The 21,925-nt window shown below is 39.5% G+C and overlaps 1 protein-coding gene across 1 annotated transcript in view; it reads right to left on the bottom strand.

Annotated features, from left to right (window-relative positions):
• PIEZO2 (piezo type mechanosensitive ion channel component 2) overlaps positions 1–21,925 on the bottom strand; it is a 236,222-nt gene that overhangs the window by 15,523 nt on the left and 198,774 nt on the right. Inside the window, exons 35-46 of the mRNA XM_031058868.1 lie at positions 21,135–21,243; positions 19,428–19,496; positions 15,990–16,156; positions 14,190–14,365; positions 8,022–8,189; positions 5,267–5,656; positions 3,679–3,937; positions 2,980–3,162; positions 2,310–2,562; positions 1,444–1,576; positions 879–1,026; positions 552–766 (exon numbers count right to left, since the gene is read on the bottom strand). Coding sequence (XP_030914728.1) covers positions 552–766; positions 879–1,026; positions 1,444–1,576; positions 2,310–2,562; positions 2,980–3,162; positions 3,679–3,937; positions 5,267–5,656; positions 8,022–8,189; positions 14,190–14,365; positions 15,990–16,156; positions 19,428–19,496; positions 21,135–21,243 — 2,270 coding nt within the window. The remainder of the gene's footprint in view (positions 1–551; positions 767–878; positions 1,027–1,443; positions 1,577–2,309; positions 2,563–2,979; positions 3,163–3,678; positions 3,938–5,266; positions 5,657–8,021; positions 8,190–14,189; positions 14,366–15,989; positions 16,157–19,427; positions 19,497–21,134; positions 21,244–21,925) is intronic.

Below are 21,925 nucleotides of genomic sequence, written 5' to 3'. Positions count from 1 at the left end.
TATGCGACACAAAATTTCATGTGACTGCCTCCGCACCACCTCCAGAGCCAAGTGGCAGGAGCACAGGAGGAGAGATTTGCTCTTCAGAACAGACACATATTTTAGACATTCCTCATTTTAAGGAGATTTAAATCCACAGTTCACACATTTCAGGAAAGTGCTAAGTTATAAGTTACTCTGAGGGAGACATTTTCTACTCGCTCTTCTAAAGCAGCATGCAGCAGCCTTGGGAGCAGGGAATTGGATCAGAGGCCAACATTGTCTCAGCTGAAGGCTCTAATCACTCAATTACAGGCAATTTCTCTTTCACCTGCTTACATTTTGGCCTAAACTGAGAATATTTCTGTACCTATATAACTAATTCTTCCTCAAACTTATATTGGCCACAGTTACTGCTGTGGAAACGCATTCCAACTTTCTGCTTAGAAATGAGGCAAAGAAGAAACCTGATCATGATTCTAAAGCCTAGCATAAACATCTCCAATTTAAATACAAAGAACTTGGTAGAGCATCAGTATTCCACCCATATTCTTTCTTTATCAGGCTTATACCTTTCTGTCACTCCAGGCAAGATAAAGAACATCCAGAAATGTATTCCGAAAACAAGGATGACCTGGAAGATGACTTTTCCCATGACAGTCTTTTTGAGGTACAGTGCTCGATCTACCACCATGGTACCAAACTGAATGAGCACCATCACCAAAAATGCCTCTGGGACCTGGTCCTCTGATAATGAAGAGGTGATATCTGCTGCAGCAGAATGTTTCTGAAAAGCAAAATATAAGAGTGGTCAAGGAAAAAAACACTTGCAAGATATTTAGCATCTAAAAGATGTAAATCCTGCTGACGATTTACAGAGAGATGCCTCTGTGACGTACCCCAAAAGCCCAAAATCCAAACACAATGATGATGAAGTCCACTGTATCTGCAAGGAACATCAGCACGTACACATCAGTCACTGCGCTGTAGTCTGGATGAATAAGATTGTAGAAAAACTGTCTGATTGGCATGTACACCTGGAGAGTCCTAAAACAACACAGACCACAATGTGATTTAATAGCACATAGCTTGCACTGAAGAAAGTAAAGGCTGAGTGTGGGATGATTAATGTTTTTAAAGATATCTAAGATCTACTCTGACAGCCTTCACAGGACTGCAGAGACACCAGTCCTTTGTTCTGATTGCTTCTAAACCACTGTATTAGGATTTCTTCAGTAGAAATATACACAGCCAACCAAGGTCACAAGGGATATTTAACTTTTTTATCAGGCAGATGCTATTTTAACAACTGCTGATTTGTCTGATGTTCAGCTGGTGAGACATCTGCATACAACAAACACTTGAATTAACATCAGTAGTAGCCTGCTCCCTTTAAAATGCTGGCTTACTGCTTTACTGTTTGGAACCTCCCCCCAAACCCACACAACTCCTCATATCGCTCACTTTTTAATTGTAAAAGCCTTGGCTTTGATCATCTGTTCTCGAAACTTTTCCATGAGAAGCTCTTTTCTAGATTTTTGCTTGATGCTTAATACACTGCTTCCCTTCTGACTGCTGTTCCGTGTACTGGTACTTCCTGGAAAAAAGGGGAATGAAAGAGAAGTCAATTCAAAAGAAAAGTTTAAATACTAAAGTTAGAAAGTAATAAATCTTGGGACTTCCATTTCATATGACTCCCACATTTGAAAGAAGCTTTGAAATTAATTCTTTTTTCCCCCAGTATGATAAAATCTTGAGAGCATCCAGTAAAGGTTTAATCACTGGCAGATCAAAACTTGATTAATAGCTATAAAAAGAGAAAGCAGACTAGTGATAAAAGCATGTATTTGATTGATCTGACTCAGTCACCTCAAATGATATATATTTAGGCTAGAGTATTCCTGCCCTTTTTACAAGATGAGACATGTAATCTGTTTCAATTTAACTAATAAAAACATTTTCTTAATTCAAGTGTCTACAAATGTAGATACGAAAAATACATGTGCTTTGCATTCCTTCTAGCTGGAGATTATGCTAGACCAGTATTTCTGGATCTGGGCCACACTGAGCATTCCTTTCCCAGCTTTTGGCTAATGTCATTTAAAAAACATAATGAATCACAAAGTATGGCTCTCCATTTGAACTTTAGGAAGGCTTGGAGTGTGTTCAAACATGAAGATACATTGGTTCATATTCTATTTCATCACTGAGAAGCAGCAGCATTCAGTAGCCCTGGGAGCTCCTCAGCAACCAGCCCAAGGTTTCAGTAGAATGATCCTATGGGAAATGAACATTTGTCCTTCAAAACCCAGAAATGCCATGACATTTACCTCTCTTAGATCTGTGTGAGGAGAAGCTGGACCTGTGAGAAAGCTGGGATATGCTGCTAGAACTCTTCCTCCTGATGGCAGTCTGCTGCTCGGGGAAGTGGACATGGATGGACTCCACAGATGCGGCAAGATTGACAGATTTCAAAGAGGCAGAAGAGCCTCTCCTGCCTCCTGTCAGAGAGAGCTCATCATCAGTATCCTCTTTATTACTGGAGCTGTCTCCTTTCTCATCCTCATCCCACAATCCATGGCACTAGTAGAAAAACAAGAAGAGAATATATCAAGCCTGTATTTCTGTCACAGTATTTATCACAGGCATTGCTCAGCTCAGTCACGTGTTCACAAGGGAGAAGACAAATTCAATGTGTTGGGATATCATAGAAACATTTATGTTGCAGAATTTCTTTAAGATCATCAATTCAGCTGTTAACCCAGCACTGCCAAATCCACCACTAAACCACTTCCCTCAGTGCCATATCTAAATGTCTCTTTAACACTTCCAGAGACGGAGACTCAACCACTTCCCTGGGCAGCCACTTCAAATGCTCAATAACCCTTTCATGGAAAAAAAAAGTCCCGATAACCAAATTAATGACTTCTTTATATCACAAGACTGATTTAAAAATTAAAAATTAAATATAAAATAAGAAACTACCTGAACCCAGATTACCTTTAAAATGGATCTGTGGAAGAATAGAGCAAGAAGCTGAACAAGATCGTAGTGCACATAACCCTCTTTCTTCTCAATGCCAATAATATTGGGTGGATGGTAAGGTTTATCCTTTGTGTAATCCACATGTTTATTCCAAGGAAAGAAGCCAAACTGGAAGAAGTATTTGATGACAATGGCCACCTGTTTGGAAACACAACACACTTGGGGTGTTTTATAAGCATGTCAGATATAATAGCCTCACGACAGTAAGAGGGATAAAATATATCAACCTTGTCAGTTTTATGAGAACATAAACAAACATACTCATTACTACAGAGGCATAACACTTCACGTTTCTCCAGTAATAAAGTCAATCAAAATTCACCAACAGATGATACTCAGTGGTACTTGAGATATCACAAACAGTGAATTCTGTTTTTGATTAACCATTACAAAGGAACAGTTTGCAAATTATCTGTTCTTGTGAGAACCGCTTTACATGCCAGGAAGGATATTGCCCATTGCAATGAAGGAAATAACTAACATGATCTTTCCATACCACAAAAATTTCTGAGGACTTTAGCAAATACTTGTATTACTATGAAGGGCCAAAGGCCCAGCTCAGATCCCAGGGATCAAAATCAGCAAGGGGGCCATGCAAAGATTACAACTTCAGATTTCTGTGTTCGACATGGGCTTGCAAAACCAGCAGCATACCTCAGTGTAGACAATGGCTGTCATCCAGAAGCGTTTGCTTGGCCGAGGAACAGACAGCATGGCCCACAGGAATATAAGGATGGGAAGCACCAGGGTTATCATGGAGGCAGAGATCATGTGGTTAAGAATGATCACAAAATAGCACACCATTTCTGACCGGGCCACCAGCGTATTGTACAGGGCATAGATAAGGAGCAAGACTCGAGGCTGACCAACATAGAACTTCTCTGACTCCTCCAACTCGTCATCATGAAACATCCTGTGAGGAGCAGAGTAGCACAAATGAACTGAACATGAACTTCACAAGAGCTGCTTTTCAAATTGCTACTATTTTTCCTTTTGAAAAGTATTAAAATCTGCTGCTCAGTCTAATGGAAGAAAAAAAAAGGGGGAAATTTGGTATTATAATCAAATAGCCTGACTCTAAGCTCAGAAAACAAGAATTTCAGAAAAAATAACTAGAAGCACTGTTCTGCTGTTTTTTAATTTATTCAGAAAGAGAATCAGCCTGGTCTAAGTACTTCTACAAACACGGCTATCTTACAGCTGCCCAACCAACATATCTCATGCAAATCACCCGATACCGGTGTGGATTCACATCTGATTCATCACCACAGATAGGAATTTAGAGAAAAACCAGAGGTACATCACCAGACCTATGTTTTGAATTGTCCAGGGGCACAAGATTAGAACCATGAAAATACCCATGAACATTAGATGTGTCCAATCTTCTATTTATATAATTCAAATAAATATAAATGGCAGAGACTTTCATATACATTCATAACCCTCTTTGCTTTTAATAAAGTTTCTTGGCCTGAGAAGGGATCTCACTGAAAAGCAAAAATTACTGTGGAAAACCAGAAGACAAGACACTACATCTGGCAAAGTCAGATCTATACACCCTCTCTCTCCAGGTGCAGGCAGACTGCAAGGCAGTTCTGTGCTTTAATATTTAGCCCCTGCTTTTGGGGAAGCCCTCTCCAACTAAGTCAGGCCAGAGAGTAGCTGAAGATGTGCAGTGGCACCATCCCCACCTCAGTGCTGGTTGTGCTGGTGAGCAGAGTGTCTAAAGGGCAAAGAAGGGAACACCCTCTCCTTTACGAAAGCACCTAGCAAGGTGGTGTCCCTTCATAACCCTCAGCTCCCACTGGCTTGAACAAAAACTACCAAAGATCAGAGTTTCCCTTACAGTAATCCAAAATAATTAAAGGAGAAACATTTTCCCAGATAGCCCTGGAGGAAACTCATTTGAAATCACAGCTGCCTGGAGAAGAGAAGCCCTCTCCACAAAGAATATTTAGAAAAGCCCTTGACCCCAAGATAATTGCAGCACAGAAATTCAATGCTAATCAGAATGATTAAATATGGCATCTAAGAAGAAAGCAGAGATTCCTTCCAAGATGAGTTTGAGTCACTTTAGAAATCTCTAATTAGAACAACTGCACAGGAAATGAGCTTCTTCCCTTAAACCAAACTTAGCACAAGATCTGCATCAGAATTTGTAGGCTAGTTCTGAAACAAAACCCCAAAGTAATAACAAAATTTTACACACTGTGATCAACAATTTTTCCTGGTTGATTCTTACTTGTTCAGGAGCAGCTCACTAGCTGTGAGCTCGTGCGTCAGTGGGGGCAGAATCCTGTCGAGTTTGTCTGTCCGACTGTCGTCCGGGCTCACCATCATGAGGCTCTTCCCAGCTGAGTCATCTGGGGAGCCAAAGGGAAGGTGTTCAAAGCTGACAGCTTTGCTATAGGAAGGTGGAGCTTCTGCATTGCTGTCGACTGTGGAGTACAACGGCACATCCGTATCAGGAGTGTATGCAGCTCCTTCTGAATCCAGGCTATAATCTTCCACCTCCTCTTCCTCCAACCTTGCTGCAGAATGAGCTCCTTCTTCCTCGTGCTCCCCTTCTACCTCCTCAATGGTTTCTGTGGTCCCCTGACGGGAATAGAGCATGGTGACCTGTGTGGGTTCACTGTTGGAGATGGATGAAGAGAGTCAGCCGAGTCTTGTAAAACTCATGATCGAGAAAAGTTTGTTAATTGTACCTTTATGCAGACAGCTGAGCAACCTCATTGCATTCCCAGGCCTTCAAACTTCATATGATCTGTTAGAAAAGACATCATCCTGATCTCCTCTTAAACAGATGGAACATCTGGGTCCATCTGTTCCCTAAATGCCATCCCACTGAACTCACAGTGATTCACCATCTTTTAGCACCAGCAAGGGGAAAATTAATATTATCAACAAGAGAAACTACACTACCTTTCTGAAAGTAGTTCAAACAGAGTTCTGAACAGAGTCAACACTTGCTATTACATCTATTTAAGATATGCTCCATGGTGAAGGATAGGCAGCCATGGGATTCCTTCTAAACACAGTGCTTTTAACAACCACTGTATGAGTGTTATACACAACTGGAACATGAACTGAGCACACACATACCAACTCTGATTCAAATAAAAGATGTAACTTGCTAGCATGAAGAAATACAAACAAAATTACAAAACTGTTCCAGTAACAGGGCATCTTGCTTACCTTTAGATTGCCCTATGTTCTTCAGTACAGTCTTCCCTTTTACTTTACCTGCCTGCTTTACTTCTGTATGCACCAATTTCTGGATTCAGCTCTCTGATGCACTCTGATCAGTTCTTTGCTTGATTCACCTTCCTTACTCTTGGTTTGGCATAGACTCATAGAATGGTTTGGGTATGGAAGTACCTTAGAAATCATCTAGTTCCAGCTCCCTTGTCATGGGCGGGGATACCTCCCACTAGACCAGGTTGCTCAGAACCCCATCCAACCTGAACTTGAACAGGGATGCATCCATATTTTCTCTGAGTAACCTGTTCTAGTGTCTCACCACCCTCTGAATAAATAATTTCTTCCCAATATCTAATCTAAACTTGCCCTCTTTTAATGTAAAGCCATTTCCCTTGTCCTATCACTCCATATCCTGTAAAAAGTCCCCCTCCTGCTCTCTTGTAGTCAGCCTTTAAATACTGGAAGTTCACTCTGTGGTTTCTCTGGAACCTTTTCTTCTCCAACATGAACAACTCTCTCAGCCTGTCTCCATGAGAGGGGTGCTCCAGGCCTCTGATTACATTTGTGGCCGTCCCTCTAAGGTATTTTTTTACCTCTCCCCTCTCTCTCTTTTTAGACTAATTCCACTCCTTCTCCACATGTTAGACACCACACACCAATTCAGTGTCTTTGTTGGCTGCATATTCCTGTATCTCAACAGAGACAGAACAAGATTTCGCATTGCTCCTCTGAAATTAATGGGGCCATATTTTCACATAAACTATAATCTTTTAGAGAAAACTGGCATTAGCAAAGCCATCTGGCACTACCATCTTCTGCCAAAATTAAAAATTAAGTTTTCTTTTTTTTTTTTCCTTTTACACTGCTTCCAAACTTATTGTGGCTATGTTAGGTCATGTTATTTATAGCAGAGTTTTAATTAGACCATGTAACACTTATGATGATGTGTGTTTGGATGATTCACAGTAGCTGTCATACTAGTTAAAATGTACAAATTCAGGGACTCCCACAATTTCAGAACTGATTGATTAAAAAAAAATTGTCAAACACTTTCAAAACTGAAAAACAATGATGCAAAATTACATAAATTTTGAGATTTATAATATTTATTAAATTATTGAAACGCTGCTTCCCAATGTCATGTAAATCCCTGGGTTTTACCTGCTAAAAAAGTGAATGAACAGTTATGAACAGTTCATTCTCTTGCACTGGATATTAGTATTATTTGCTTTTTTGTCATAGCTATTTTCTCTTTCTTAATTCCAATACCTTACTGTAAATCAATGGTAAAGTAATCACAACATATTTCAAAATCTTTCCAGTATGGAGAAAAATAAAAATTGAAAAACTGGCACAATGGTGCCTTAGTTTCTAAAATTGCACATCTCAGTCCATATTTAGGAAAACTGATTAGCTGAGAAACTTAACTTCCAGCTTCCAATTTAAGAACAAGCACTGACTCAGTAACTCTGAAAATAAGACACTTTTTCAGCTGAATAAATACAGCCTGTTTTTATACACTCAGCGTAATGTTGTGGAACAATGTTAAAAATACCTGAATTGAGGATGAAAAAACCCCCAAAAAACAGAACAAGATGTGAAACAGTAAATGAATCCTAGATTATGACCCTGACTTAGAATCTCAGACTGTGCCACGACACAGGAGGGAGTAAAGCTTCCTGTAACCATGCAAACCACTCTGCACACCACGTGTCTGCACACACAGACCCGTGTACACTGCAGTCAGAACAATGGTATGGGTAAAGGAGTGAACAAAGCATGCATGAGTTAAGCACCTTGACACTATACTGCCACTGTCAGCTGATGAGGAGGACATATCCATGCTCTGCATTTTACGAAGCCTAGGTCGAGCGCGCTCACTTGTTTTAGGAATAGAGTCTGGTCCATCTAAATCATCAAGGGTTGACTGCCTTGAGAACAGCATGGTTGCTTCAGTGTAGCAGCTACAGCAGCGCAAACAGTTATAGAGACAGTGTTAAATACAAATGGTGTTATGGTACACATGGTTCAGTCAACAAATATGCTCGCCATGCAGCTAAACACTGACACAGAGAAAAAAGATTCAGAGAGAAGATAAGGATTTGTTTAGAGTCACCATGGAAACACATTTCTATGCACAGGTTAGTCATGGTCCATTTCATATAGGGGCTATAGAAGGCCATCTATTCACTATTCAAGCAGATATGGAACCAACACAGTGCTCTACATACTTTCCAGGGGAACAGGCTTACATAGGTGAGCAGGTTTTATTTTATTTGTTTACCCCTGAAATTTCCAGATTCCACAAGGATGTTTTGGGAAGGAACCTCCTCTGAACAAATTCTGTTTTATTATTGATATCCTGTGCTTAACCTTTTTAGACAGGTACAAGCCAATTTCCTAAAAGAGCCCTTAAAACTGAGTAAGCTCATACTTCACAAATAGAAAAATAGCTGTCAGACATTGGCTAATCCTCTTTCCAAATCAAAGAGCCAAATCAGATATGTCACTTAGCCAGTAAATGCATGTCAAATATAACCTGCTCTGCGTGGGATGGCTTTTATTTTGATATTTACCAGGAAGCCATGATGATTCTTTCCAGAAGATTTAATTTATTTCAATCACAGCTTAAAAGTATTTCAAAATTGGTAACATGCACATCTTGAAATAAAGAACAGATATAATAAACCCTTATCTCCTTTCACTTATCAAATACAACAGGACACCAGAGACATACACAATATATTGAGCATTCATGTGTAACTGGAGAAAAGAAGAACTGGATGAGTTATGAGAAAGAAAGTATCTAATTAAATACAAGCATTTAACAGAGCAACAGGAAAGAAGCAAATACATTAATGACATATGGTAGGCAAAAAGATTATTTCTCCTGTAAAAGTCTTTGACAAACACAGATGTCAATGAAAAGAGTTGAGTGGTCTGATGTTTTAACACATGCAGTGAGCTGCCTGAGTCTCTCAGATAGAATGAAAGAAGAAAAGACCCCCAAATTCAGGATTTACACTCTATACTTTTCTTCTTTTGACTCCATTTGTATTACACCTGGGCTACGGCAGCAGGGGATTTGCTTCCTTGGCAAGCATGATATTTGTCCAGAGGCACGGAAAATTGGGAAAGAGGTCACAAATGAAGGGCAATGGCGTTTTCCAGGTTCCTTTGGTCTTGCAAGCTTGAAGTGAGGAAAAAATTTGCTGGCATGAAGTTACAGTCTGCAGCTATTGACTTTAGAAAAATGGGAAGGAAAAAGCAAAAAAATATGTGGAGAGAAGAAGCAGTTACTCTTAGGCCTACCCTCACTGATGATCTTTTTTGACAGAATGGCTTTTTTGACTGAGGCTAAAAGCATACCTTGGCCTGTGAACAGAAGAAAAGAATTACCAAGATACCGAAGGTATTGGGAAATATTTTCCTTAAGAACTGCCTCAATGGCAGGGGCACCTCTGTCCTGCCAGTTCACTTGGCCAAAACCCCTTCCAAGGGGTTTGCCACTTCATTATTTCTGTGTGTGCACAAAGGCACACAAGGCCCTCCAGACAAAACCTGGAGGGCTGTCTGCATGGTGTAAGGTTTATGATAGGGGACAAGGGGGTCTGCCCTGGAGGTGGGATTCAGCACCTTAGGAGTTCAGCTGAAGCTTGGTGTTACTAACCTGAGGGGTTCTTGAGGGAAGAGGTTTCCCTCTGCACCTACAAACATGGGACATAGCCAGGCTGTTCTATCTGTGAAGCTTTGGTGCTAAAATATGGGAAGATGGCCAGAAGCAGACAGTACAGTTTTGCAGGTGACCTTTCTGTCTATGTGCTACGATGTTTTATGCACATGTCATTTTAGATCTCAAGGGCTGAGTTTATTCTTTTGAAGGGCACATCTAATAATAAGGTGTTGAAGGATTTTAAATGCAGACATAGTTCAAGGGGAACTGTCCAAGGGACTTAGGGAGAGCAGCTGTTTATGTTCACATGCCCACTCATATATTTTCAATGGAAGAAACATATGCCAGCTGCCCTCCCAAGCGTGCCAGCCCTGACCTCGCTCCCAGAAAAATCAAAGGAAAAGTATCTATTAATCCCAATAGATAAAAACATTTGTCCAGAAGAGGGCCTGCAACATTTGGTTTAAAGCTGTTTTAAATGAAGAATGAATCATTAGAGTAATTACTGACCAAGCAGCTGCACTGTATCCTCAAATATCAGGAGATGTGTGTGAGTTGTCACCTATAGCTAAGTCTGTGTATTCTTTATTTGTTTTAGGAGCATGCTTCCAAACGTGGAGGAAATGAGAACACCAACAAAGTGAAGAGATTCACACTGAGCAACACTGATGTTGACACAAGTCATTGCCTATGACATAAATTTGATCCAAGCATATCTTCCTAAGAGATTTTTCGAATTTGTGTTGGAGACCTTGAAAGTATTAGATTCTTAAAATCATTCAATGACTATGTATTTGAAATTGAATGCTCATTAAAAGTCCCAAGTTCAAACATTTTATATGAAGTTGATCAGATATCCATTTTAAATAGGGATACATATATAGCAGAGATGTTTTTATCCTCAGTGGGTAGGAAATTTTTAAGCTTATGACTTCCTTTTTGCTAAACAAATTTGCCCTTCAGAAAGAGCTTTTCAGCTTAGTGAGAGGGTGAATTACAATTTTTTTCTGTTTTCTTCTCTGCTCATGGGCTAATTACTGACTGGCATTGTCTGTTTGTTATCTGTATTACTATATTCTCCATGTCTCCAAGAAAAAATCCCCATCAATCCCTAACAATCACAGGCCTAAGTTGGACTTTGATCCAGCCCAAACAGGGATTCTCCTTTCGTCCTTCCTTCTGCCTCCCTAGGCAAAATTACTTCTCCAGTTCTCCCTGCCTCAAGCCCTATTCTCCTTTCTAGTGAGGGAAGCACAGATAAAAGGTGGGATTGCCTCCTTCGGCTCCTATAAAAGTCTACACAAAGGTAGAGTGAGGAACTGAAAATGTTATTTGTCATTGGCAAAAATGAACACAAACTGAACTGGATACGAAACCTTAGATAACCTGAAATCTGACTCAGGTCCTGTGTGTAGCTGCTATTACATAATTGTAGCAAAGCCCCAGAAAGGCAGCCAACTAGTGTCAGTAAGTTCCCTATCATCTTAGTGAAATTCACAGGTTTTTTAACTAATAAACAGGTCATCAGTCAAGTGGAAGCAAACTGCAGTAAATGCTCTGCCATGCTAGATCCCAATCCCTTCTGGTGGTGTTCCTCAAAGAGCTTGGTAAAGGAACAGAGTCAGACCCTTCTCCTGGCCCACATGAACTTTGTGCTTTGTCTGTAGGACAAGCTACAGACTACTGTCTGTAGTACATGAGAGTACTTATACAGAAAGAGAAACCAAACAAATACCCTATGAATACCTCATGGTATGGTTTCTACTGCATAGAGAACTGACTGAGAATAAATTAGTGCCCTAGTAAAAGAAAAAAAAAACCACAAAGGACACTCTACATAGGTCCTTTCAGAGCCTCATCCAACATCCTTCAATTAGACTTAGGAGGGTCAGCCCTGAATTTTACAAGAAATTTACAGTTCCTGCAGCTGATCAGGAGGGTTTTTCTCTTTGGCTATCCAGTGTTTACCTGTAGTAATTCCTATCCTGAGCACTGAGGATTATGTCTTATTAAAATGGAACAGCTTCTGTGCTTCAGCATTCCTGTGTGCTTACAGACTTGTTCAACTTACTCAGGGACCTAATGTCCACTACAGAATTTTGTCACTACAGAATTTTTAGTAGTGCAACCAAAGGATAACCAGAACAGAACCCTTCTGCCCCTTCCCAGAAGTTCTCCATTGCAACCTGAGATACACAATCACAGGGATGCTTTAGATTTAACTAGTCACTTCTACATTTCCTAGAAATAATTCCTTTAATATACAAACTACCACATGCTCTTGTTTGGGCAATTAAAAAAAATCAATCAATAAACTCAGAAGAAGTTTAAAACATTTCACCTTTCTGAAAAACAACATAGGCACTTCTGTAATCGCTTGAAGAGATATGCAAGAGTGGCCCAACAGACAGATGGCATTATCATTCAATCAACAGACTCATTATTACTTCCTCTATTATTATAGCAGATGTCCACAATTTGTAATACTCAGTGCAACAATATTTGATTGTTCATTACCAGAAAGAGAATTTCAGATTAGAGAAATCAGTCATAACTCTGCCTTTGCTGCTCCTTTGTTTATAAACCCTGTGACATCTTCAAAGGAAATGGAGATGACAGAAACCCATGTGAAAGATTTAACTTTTTCTGTTGCAAAGTATCACCTCAGAATCACTGAATTCTCTGAGTTTGAAAAGAGATTTTAAATGTGCAAATGTGCTTAATGTAGGGTGAATAATGGATGCTTATTCTAAAAAAAACCCCAAAACCAAAGCTCAAGTTGAGCTCAACATTGGATACCATCTCATTGAAGAGGCAGAATCTATACATTAAAGTTAAAAGATTTGTTTTTCTTTTTTATAAATAATTTTGGAATTGGCTTCCTTTTGTTTATGGTTAGAGTTCCTGCTAATGATTGCATAGTAATTATAACTTCTATCTGTAGTAAACAGGACGACCAAAAACTATTTAATGAAAGCAGGACTGATATTACTATTCATTCTTTAGGTGAGACTGAACTTTGTGGAGTTAAAATCTGCCCTGCAGATATCCAAGTGGATCCAAGTGAGCTGGCAACAGAATTTGACTTTACATTTTTCTCACACCATCTGACTCCTGTAAAACTTTGAGACAAAACACAAAGGTGTTGCTCAGTTGGGCAACAAGCCACTGTGAAAGATTTGCTCAGATTTGGTGTTTTTACTGGAGTGAACCTCTCAAAGGCCAGTGCTCACTGAAGAGCAATTTGTGGATATTTTGTTGAAGCATAATACTCACAGGCACTCTTACCTTTGCTTTTCAATACTACCAGAAAGGAAGACAACCCCTCATTATTTTCAGTCTGCTGACATCTACCCACAGGTCATTAGTAAAAGCTATGCATAATTTAGTGTACATAGATAAGTTTCTGAGTTTGGTGGGAGTATCAAACACAATATAATACTGCCACAGCTCTCAGAGGAGCAGGACACAGAAGGCCAGGGATTATGAAACAGCTGGATTTCAAAGCCCTCCCTTCTCCCCCTTGTGTTATACAAATTCTGCAGTATGGTAGAAGTCAAGAACTCCAGGGACATGGTGGGAACAGACTGCCTCTGTAAGAGAGGGAAGTGAATGTGTGTGCCTCTGTGTGCATGGAGCAGCAGGAGCAGGCAGTAATTTTGGCAAAGGACTTGACAGCATCCGTTTTCAGAAAAGAATGAGGAAGGTGGTTTTCCTGAACTAGTTTGGGTATTTGATTAACAAACATGTAGCTCTGCTGGACTGTAATCATGGCAGCTGGGAAACCAGGCTCCTCAGATGGTTTCTGCCCTGTGGGTATGAGAGGGGATTTTGTTCTTTCAAATGCAGAATCTCTTTCAATGCAAAGCCTTTTCTGATTTGTGGACAACAGACAACAATTTATTCTACAAAGACAAAATATTCACCATGAATGATCCCTTCCCAAATTATATGCCTGAAATCCTAAACTATTATCACAGAAGCATCCTCAGCACCTCCTAAGTTCCATTTCTTTTCACAAGGAATAGAATGTCAATGCCACTGACTCCTAACTCTCGGGGAAACTAAAAGCAGTGGGGTAGTCATGCAGCGAAAAAGAAGTTAAGCCAACAAGTGAGCCCATCACTATAAAGGAAAAGTAACATATAGTAATTTTCACTATTAAGATGGCATGGACAAATCAAAAAGAATTCAGCATTGATTAGAAAGTTCCTCAGTACATAGACAATATCTAATATTACATCTACTGTGTGATACCTCTGTCATTCACAGAATAAAATTAAATCAATACCTGGAGATGCTGTCATGAGATGCTGCTGAATCTAAACTATCCATTCTTTCAGATGCTTGCAAACCAGAAGCTTGACTGGGATTTTTATCAATTTCATCTAGTCCTGACTCCTCAGAAAGTTTCATCATATGGTTCTGGTAATACAAATGGATGCTCTCCCGTGTTGGAACATTTCCCTGTGGAAGAGAGCAGAGGTAGACACACATGGCCAGGGGGAGGTGTATTCTTTGAGGAAGCAGTTTCTTCTGTCATTTGGCAAGTAACAGATTAAGGACTGTGCAAACACTTTCCTAGTAAATAGCAAACTCCAACCTTTTCAGAGTGTAAGTCAGATTTTGACTTAACCTACCATGACCCAAAGTGTTGGGTTTCCAAGCAAAATTGAAACAACCCATGTGGTTTTAGGCTATATTTAGCCACCACAACTCTGCTGGATGGACTGCAAATCCTTCAGCATGGGAATGAGGAGTGGACTGCATCCATGACTCAATGTGCAATCCAGCAACTATTGATGGATCTCTTTTAGATAGCTTTGCTGACTCTAGGAATAATTATTGGTGGCCAGTAGCAGAAATTTTAAGTAGAAAAAAAGCCCAAGGAACAGTTAATGTACAAACTGATCCAGATTTTAATTAGTGTCCCAAAGTCAAAATTTATTCATGAATTATGGACACAGATGGAAATCCCTGAAAAAACCAGTGAAGACCTTTGCTCTTTCTCTGAAGCAAGTTCATGGAAGGATAGTTTTATTAACTGTCAGACCAGATCTGGGCATATAATCAAGACTTTCTGGCTGTGATATTGTAATTAGAATTCTAAAGGTGTTAAAACTGAGAATTTTCTGTTCCTAGGCAGAAATATATCCAACTCATTCCACTAGTGATTCCACAGTACTTTTTCTAGCTTATAATGAAGCCTTATGCAAGGACCTTTTCTACCTAACATAATAAAAGTAGTCTAAAATATTGCCTGTATTTCCTTTACTAATTTTAATAGTTTTTAGTACTTCAACTTTGATTCTCTACAGTATCCAAAACTACAAGACTCAAAATACTCAAAATCTGATGTTTTTTGAAAAAAAAAAATTAAAAAAAATCTTAAGAATAAAATTTGACTCTGAGGTTTTTAATCAGGTATGTTTGTATACAAGCTGTGTTGCTTCTTCAGTGGTAAATGTTGATGCCATTATGGCATCCTGAGTTTGAAATAATGGCACAAGTTACATTCTAGCTCTACTGCTAGAATAATGGATAAGAGTTGTATGATCTACTTGCATTTGGGAGATCTAAATACATTTCTAGTTACACTAACAACAATAATCTCTGCTAATAGCTGGTTTTGGTAATATACAGCTAGCTTGAGATGGACCACATAGCTCCAGTCCCACTGAAGAAATGTATGCCTGTATGTTGTCAGTCATTTCCAGTGCACGTTGATCTACAAGAAGAGTGAAATATGCAGACTGAGATAGTTTTGAGCTGTTAAAAATGCCAGCCTTTCCCTAGCTTCTTGAATCTATTCTGTCCCTTCAGAACCACACTATACTATAGAAGTGTTTCAGCCAAAACCTCTCAAAGAATTATTTTTCCCTTAATTTGTTATGTGTCCAGGTAATAAATCAAATCATTTATTCTTTAAGGATTTATAAGCCACCAAGCTGTAAAAAACGTCCAGACTAATTTTTAAAATCCACATGTATGTGAGATTTTCATAATTTTCCTCCTTGATCTGAAGAGACAGCCTTTGGTTTTTCACCGAGCTGAAATGGTATTTGCAGACCAAAAAGGCTGAAGGCATTACCTTCTTAATCTCCCTGGTGAGCATGCAGCGCTCAATCCTGAGCACGGTGGAGATATCGATGTGTTCTCTGGAGATGGAGTTAAGCCAAGCTGTGAAACTGTCCAGCGTTGCCAGGAAAAGGACCCAAGTGAACTTCAAGATATTAAATATCCTCTTGATGATGTTATCTAAGGGAGAGCAAAAGCGACAGGGAATTAATGAACACAAGTAATTTTATTGTACTTTTGCCTGGAGTTAGATTAATTTTTCTTTTATTGCCTAATAATGGTAATCCAGGCTGTGAAACCCTGTCATACTAAGGAATCTCTGAAGATGGCTGGAGGCCTTTTGGCTGTCTGGACCATTTTCCTGACTGTATGCCTAGGCTTATTATCTGGAATCCCTATTCCACCCTGTAAGTCCTTGGTCCTGCAACTGTTAGTCAAATAAACAGTTCCTGATTTTAGAGGAACACTGTATGCACAGGTCTGTGAAATGAAACCCAAAGATTTGGGCATCTCCTGAGAATATTAAATATCCCCAGGTCCTGTGATCTGAACAAGTGCTCAGTCAGTGTGTTGAGCTGAACCTCTTCAGTGTCTAATTACTTGTGAGTGTTTCTCTCTGCACAAACTTTGCCTTTTGTGCTTGAACCTTGCTAAGCTGGATTTTAAAGCCTAAACAGTCTTTGAATCTGACCTCACTTTTCTGTATTTAAAAAAGTGATCACACTTTTCTGTATTTACTGTTTTCAAAGCCTCTGTTATCTAAGTACGCTGCACTGTGCCATCAACGATCTCAGATCAACAAGCATAAATAGAACAAATAATGATTTATAAAACTTTATTCTTGCACCATTTTGGCAAAACAGTACACTTTATCATGAATAAGGCTTATAGATATATACCAACAATAGTAGCTTTATTTTGCTCAGCACATGTGTCTCAAGTTAATTTCTCATTTCAGTAATTCATTTGGCATTAATAATGGTATTTCTCAGCCAAAAAGCAGCATTTTCACCTTATTTTTTATCCACTCACAAACATCAACACCACACTAGAGCTCTCATATGACGTTGCAAGTGTTCAAGGCCAGGATGGATGGGGGTCTGAACAATCTGGTCGAGCAGAAGGTGCCCCTGCCCATGGCAGGAGGGTTGGAACCAGATGACCTTTAAGATCCCTTCCAACACAAGCCATGCTATGATTTCATGAATCTATGAAATACTGAAAAAATTCCTTTCAATAGCCAGTTCCAGAGCTAGCTGTCGCTGCTAGGTTCCAAAGCCCAGAGCACTGGGTATAAAGACAAAATTTTGATTAAGCAGCATAAGAAATAGTAGAAAACTGTCAATAATCTGCCATGCATGATGCTGTCGACAACATCACTTCTTAGCTGTACCACAAGATGGCACGCAAAACTCTGCAGAATGAGTGCACAGCTCCTTACAAAGACTGCAAAAGGAAAGCTATAATAAAGTAAAAGATTTCCTTGGACAGGCAGAGTTGTTGCATGCACATTTATGTGGAGAGAAACTATGGGAAAAATTCATTACTGGTACTTTCCAGCAAAGTGGGTGCTGAAGAAGCAGTATGTGCCATTTACCTGAGCAATGCCATGGAGCTGGTCTGCTAAGCAAAAGAGCAAAAAAAACTGAGCAAAAGAGCATTTAGACCCCTCCACTTGATCATATAATTATTTCAATAATATTATGCCTTTTTTTCAGGCCTTTTCTATGTAATTTAGAACTGGAGATATTTTTATGAGCTATCCACTTAAATTTTATTCATTTAATGTGCAGGTCTTGAAGTTGAGGAAATCCTGCCATTGAAAACTAAATGTAAAGCTGTTTCTATTTCTAGGACCATCCATTACCTTTGAATTCCAGACAACATTATGAGTAGGTGAAAAGAGAATAGCACACATACACAAAAATCTGTAGCATATATTCTTTTTTAACCCAGACTCTTCCTCTCCAACATGGAACTTCTGCAATTGAATTCAGGAGAAGTCACTGCTCTCAGGTTAATTTTTTTTTTTTTTTTAATTGACCACCACTGGCCTGGCATAGTCTCACCATGGTGCCAAGTGCTTCCAGTCTTATCTGAAAGGTCATTTTTCTCCCTGGGATGGAGGTGACTTAGCATACATTTTTAATGACACTGTAGTTGTTCTGGCACCTTTTTTGTTCTTCAAAGTTTTTTTAAAAACAATATTTTGGGGATCAATTGCATCTAAACACCTTCAAAAAGGAAAACAATTACTTTCTTTGTGTAGAGAAAGCTTCTCTGTGCCTGAGAGTGTGAGATAGGATTCAATCTAAGGTTACTAATGATACTAATGATTAAATAATGACCTATTACAAATTACTGGCTAATTTTTTCTGGTCATTTTCTTTAACAAATTTTACCTAGGAACAGCCAAAATATTTCAACAAAAATATAAAGCACTTAAATTTATTATTTCCAATATAAATGAATTATAAACCTCCATCTTTTCCCCCTAACTCCTGTGTAGCACCAACACTACATCCCTAGAGATGCATTTGTGTGATTTACTTCAGTGTTTTCAGACAGATAACTGCATTGCCAGTAAGTAACAAATAAAAACCCACCATCCTCCCTCTCCCCTCCCCATTCTCATAGCAGTGCAGCCTGTTCATTTGAGACCACTGCTCTTGTGAGATAGCAATTATACCTCCCACATCCTTTTAGCCTCTTCCCCCTGTAAGTCACTCAGGGACACAATTCGAACTGGAACTGTGGGAAGTAATTTTATATAGAGAAGAAAAGTAGCTCTTGATGATAAAGTCTCACTGAAGGTAAGCCACGGTGAAGATTTATGTAAGAGGAGAGTCTGTTTTCTTCTTTTACTCTAGTTAGAAACAAGGAGCCAAGGTTGGATTTATGATCTGTTAAATTTCTTTGTGGGAAAAATCTGAATGTGGGCAAGACCCTGAAAATGGCTGGCATTTCTTCTGTTGTACAGAACTGCCTTAAGTCTGATTTTGAATGACAACGTGTAAGATCAGGAACATGTAATGTTTTTAGAGGTGATTACTGTGCCTTGCTGAATGGATAAGTACCAAGAAAAGCATTATACTAACCTTGCTAAAAGCGCTCAAAATCAATGGAGACTTTAATATAGGGCTGTGTGTAATCAGGTCTAGAACCTTAGCTTAAGTTGTTCTGTAAGTAAAATACACAGCAGTGATCAAGTCTGAGCTGGCAGGCGTATTTGCTAAAGTATTTAGAGAGCGAGGGCAGTAGCGAAGAGTCCAGAACTAGAAGCTCCTATGCTCAAGACTTGTAAATCTTGCAATAGAAAAATAGTAGCGATAATAGTTAGGAAGCTCTTCCGGCATCAGTCAGAGTGGATCACTGCAATGCTGTCTCTGTGACAGGCCACTGGTCACAACTGCACTGTAACAGCACAGAAACCCTCATTTTGCCTTTATACCTGGTCCATCAGATTTCTTCTTGACAGGTTCCTCCTCGCTGTCCTCACAGTCTGCATCATTGCCACCTCCTGCAAACAAGGAGCAAACCAGTGAGTGTTACACCGGCAGAAGTGCTGGTGTAAATGTCAGTCAAGCTGGAGAATGCTACAGCTGCTGAGCAGTAGGGACTGGTTCCTCACCTACCACCATAACAGAAAGCACATTTCCATTTCCAAAGCACTCAAGGGTAGGGACAACCCTGTCAGTGAAGGTGTTCATGGATGACCATCCCTCTCTTGTAATTTGCAGTGGTGTTTTCTTACTAGATAGGCTGCTGAGTTAGATCATCTGGTGTAAACCCAAATACTTTCTCAATCACTCCTCAGGCACACTCAGCAGCCTCACCTTCTGCTGACTCACACTTGAGCTCATTTCTTCATCTTCTGCAAAGGGCAACCTGAGCAGTGCTCTGATCTTTTCCTGCCTCTGGCCCACCAAACCCGAGGGAATTGAGTGGGACCTTCAGGCTGACCTGAGGCAGCAGAGTTGTTTTGACAACACCACGTGCATTTATTGAGGCCTGTAGCTGAAGAGTATTGCAGAATCACAGGCAGAAATGAAGGACAAACAAGTGCTCCTCCTTCTATCTAATGCCCAATAATTGCAGCTACAGTTTCAGTGGCAGAAGCCCAATTATAAATCCCTTCTTCTTGACAGGTAAAGATGCCAAACAGAGGAAATGTCCAGCTGATTAAGCCTGTATGGGTCCTTCTTTTCCCCACCCATACTGACCAGAAAAGCTTTTGAATTTCTATTTCCTAGCTTAAAAATGGAGAAAAAGATATATAAACCATTTATAAACTGGTGTTTTCTTCAGGGGCATGAATGATTTTACACTGCCACTGAAACCAAATCAACATTTGCATGTTTTCCTTTTGCTGTCTACTGAATTTATGGGTTTGTGGATATTTGGGTTCCTCAGTGACTGCAACATAGAAAGTGAAAAACATTTATTTATATTCTTCTTCATGTATCAACTCAAGCTTCTTTAGGGAACAATATAGGAAACGTGGCCAAAATAAATAATATGTAGCTATTTAATGGAATTTTTTTTTACGGCTCCACTTGAACTATAGGTATTTGGGAACTCCCTCATGAAGTAATTTTTCAGCACTCTTCCCTGGGAATGTACATGACTTGACCATTGAAAAGAGTGACTTTGGTGAACTCTAGCCTGTACAGAAAGATAATTTTTTTTTATGATATGAGCAAGTGAAAGTCCTTGCTCTGCCAAACACTTTGTTTGCACTCCTATATTCTGGAGATATGCTATTAAGTTCCAGGTTATGTGCTTTTATAAAGTCATTACTTTACACTTTACTATTGCAAGTACTCCCACAAATGCTTTCACATATCTGATGTTTTCTGCAATGTGTTCAATCTTCCTAGTCAACAAAAGTTCTGGGCATTTCTTGCAACTCCATGGAAAATACATATATCCCATCTTCCCCTGTATCTCCCTCAAAGTGTGCCATGCAGAACAGAAGGACATGGCTATGACTGACCTTGCCATGGGTTGGTAAAGGAAAATAACATCAGCCAAAGTTAACCAATTTTCCTGTTCCTAGCCAGCACTACTTCTCCTCTAAACCTTATCTGCCTTTCACTACCCTGAACAACAGGCAACAGTTAATATTGTATTTTTTGAAATGGAAAAGGTTACCTACCATCCCCAGATCCTTTTCGCCTTCTCTTCTCTTTCCCAAAACTTTTCTTCTCCTTGCGCCTCTGTCGTAGAGCTGTTTTAGGGTCAGTTATCCAGGCTTGATAAACAAACTGGAAGGAAAAAACTCATTTATATCAAGGTTCCTCATGTTCTGGGAGTAAGCCATAGAATAAGCCACAAGCAGGACTATATAGTTTGAGTAAATGCATTCAGACCTGTGGGGGCAAAGAAATATTTTTAATCCCAAATCAAACACCTTCCCTGCAGATCTGCTGAGTTTTCATATGCTATTTTTGTAAGTGTAAAGCCAAATGTGAAAATACTTGTGGGTGACCCAAGTTGCATTAGAACCCACAAAAATTTATGCTCTGAACTTTGGGAATTAATACCTTTTTGTGCATATGGGCTACCTTGTCTGAATCTCTCAATTCTGTATTTCTACTTTATCACATTACAGGTAAGAGGCAGGGCAAATTAAACTTTTAGAGAAACATCAAAAGACGCAGCGATATCCCTGTACAGGTAAGTGTATTTTTCACAGCTTAGGTATTTTTCCCCCTCTGTAGGTCCCAGTAGAATGTTCATGGATTTGTTATCCATACACGGTCCCAAAACTGGTGCTCAGGAATTCCTCAGATTGCTTCCTGATTTTAACAATGTTGTTTCAGATAAGTCACTTACGAATCCTTCTGCTACTGTTTTTCCATTTGTAAAATGAAGACAGTAATACTTACCTATCTATCCAAGGTATTTTATGGGACAAAATCCTGCTCACAACACTCACTCAGATCA

Source organism: Geospiza fortis, unplaced genomic scaffold, assembly GCF_000277835.1.
Source record: "Geospiza fortis unplaced genomic scaffold, GeoFor_1.0 scaffold100, whole genome shotgun sequence".
NCBI classification, from domain to species: Eukaryota; Metazoa; Chordata; class Aves; order Passeriformes; family Thraupidae; genus Geospiza; species Geospiza fortis.
Note: the sequence above shows the minus strand (reverse complement) of the source record. Positions and strands in the feature narration are given on the sequence as shown.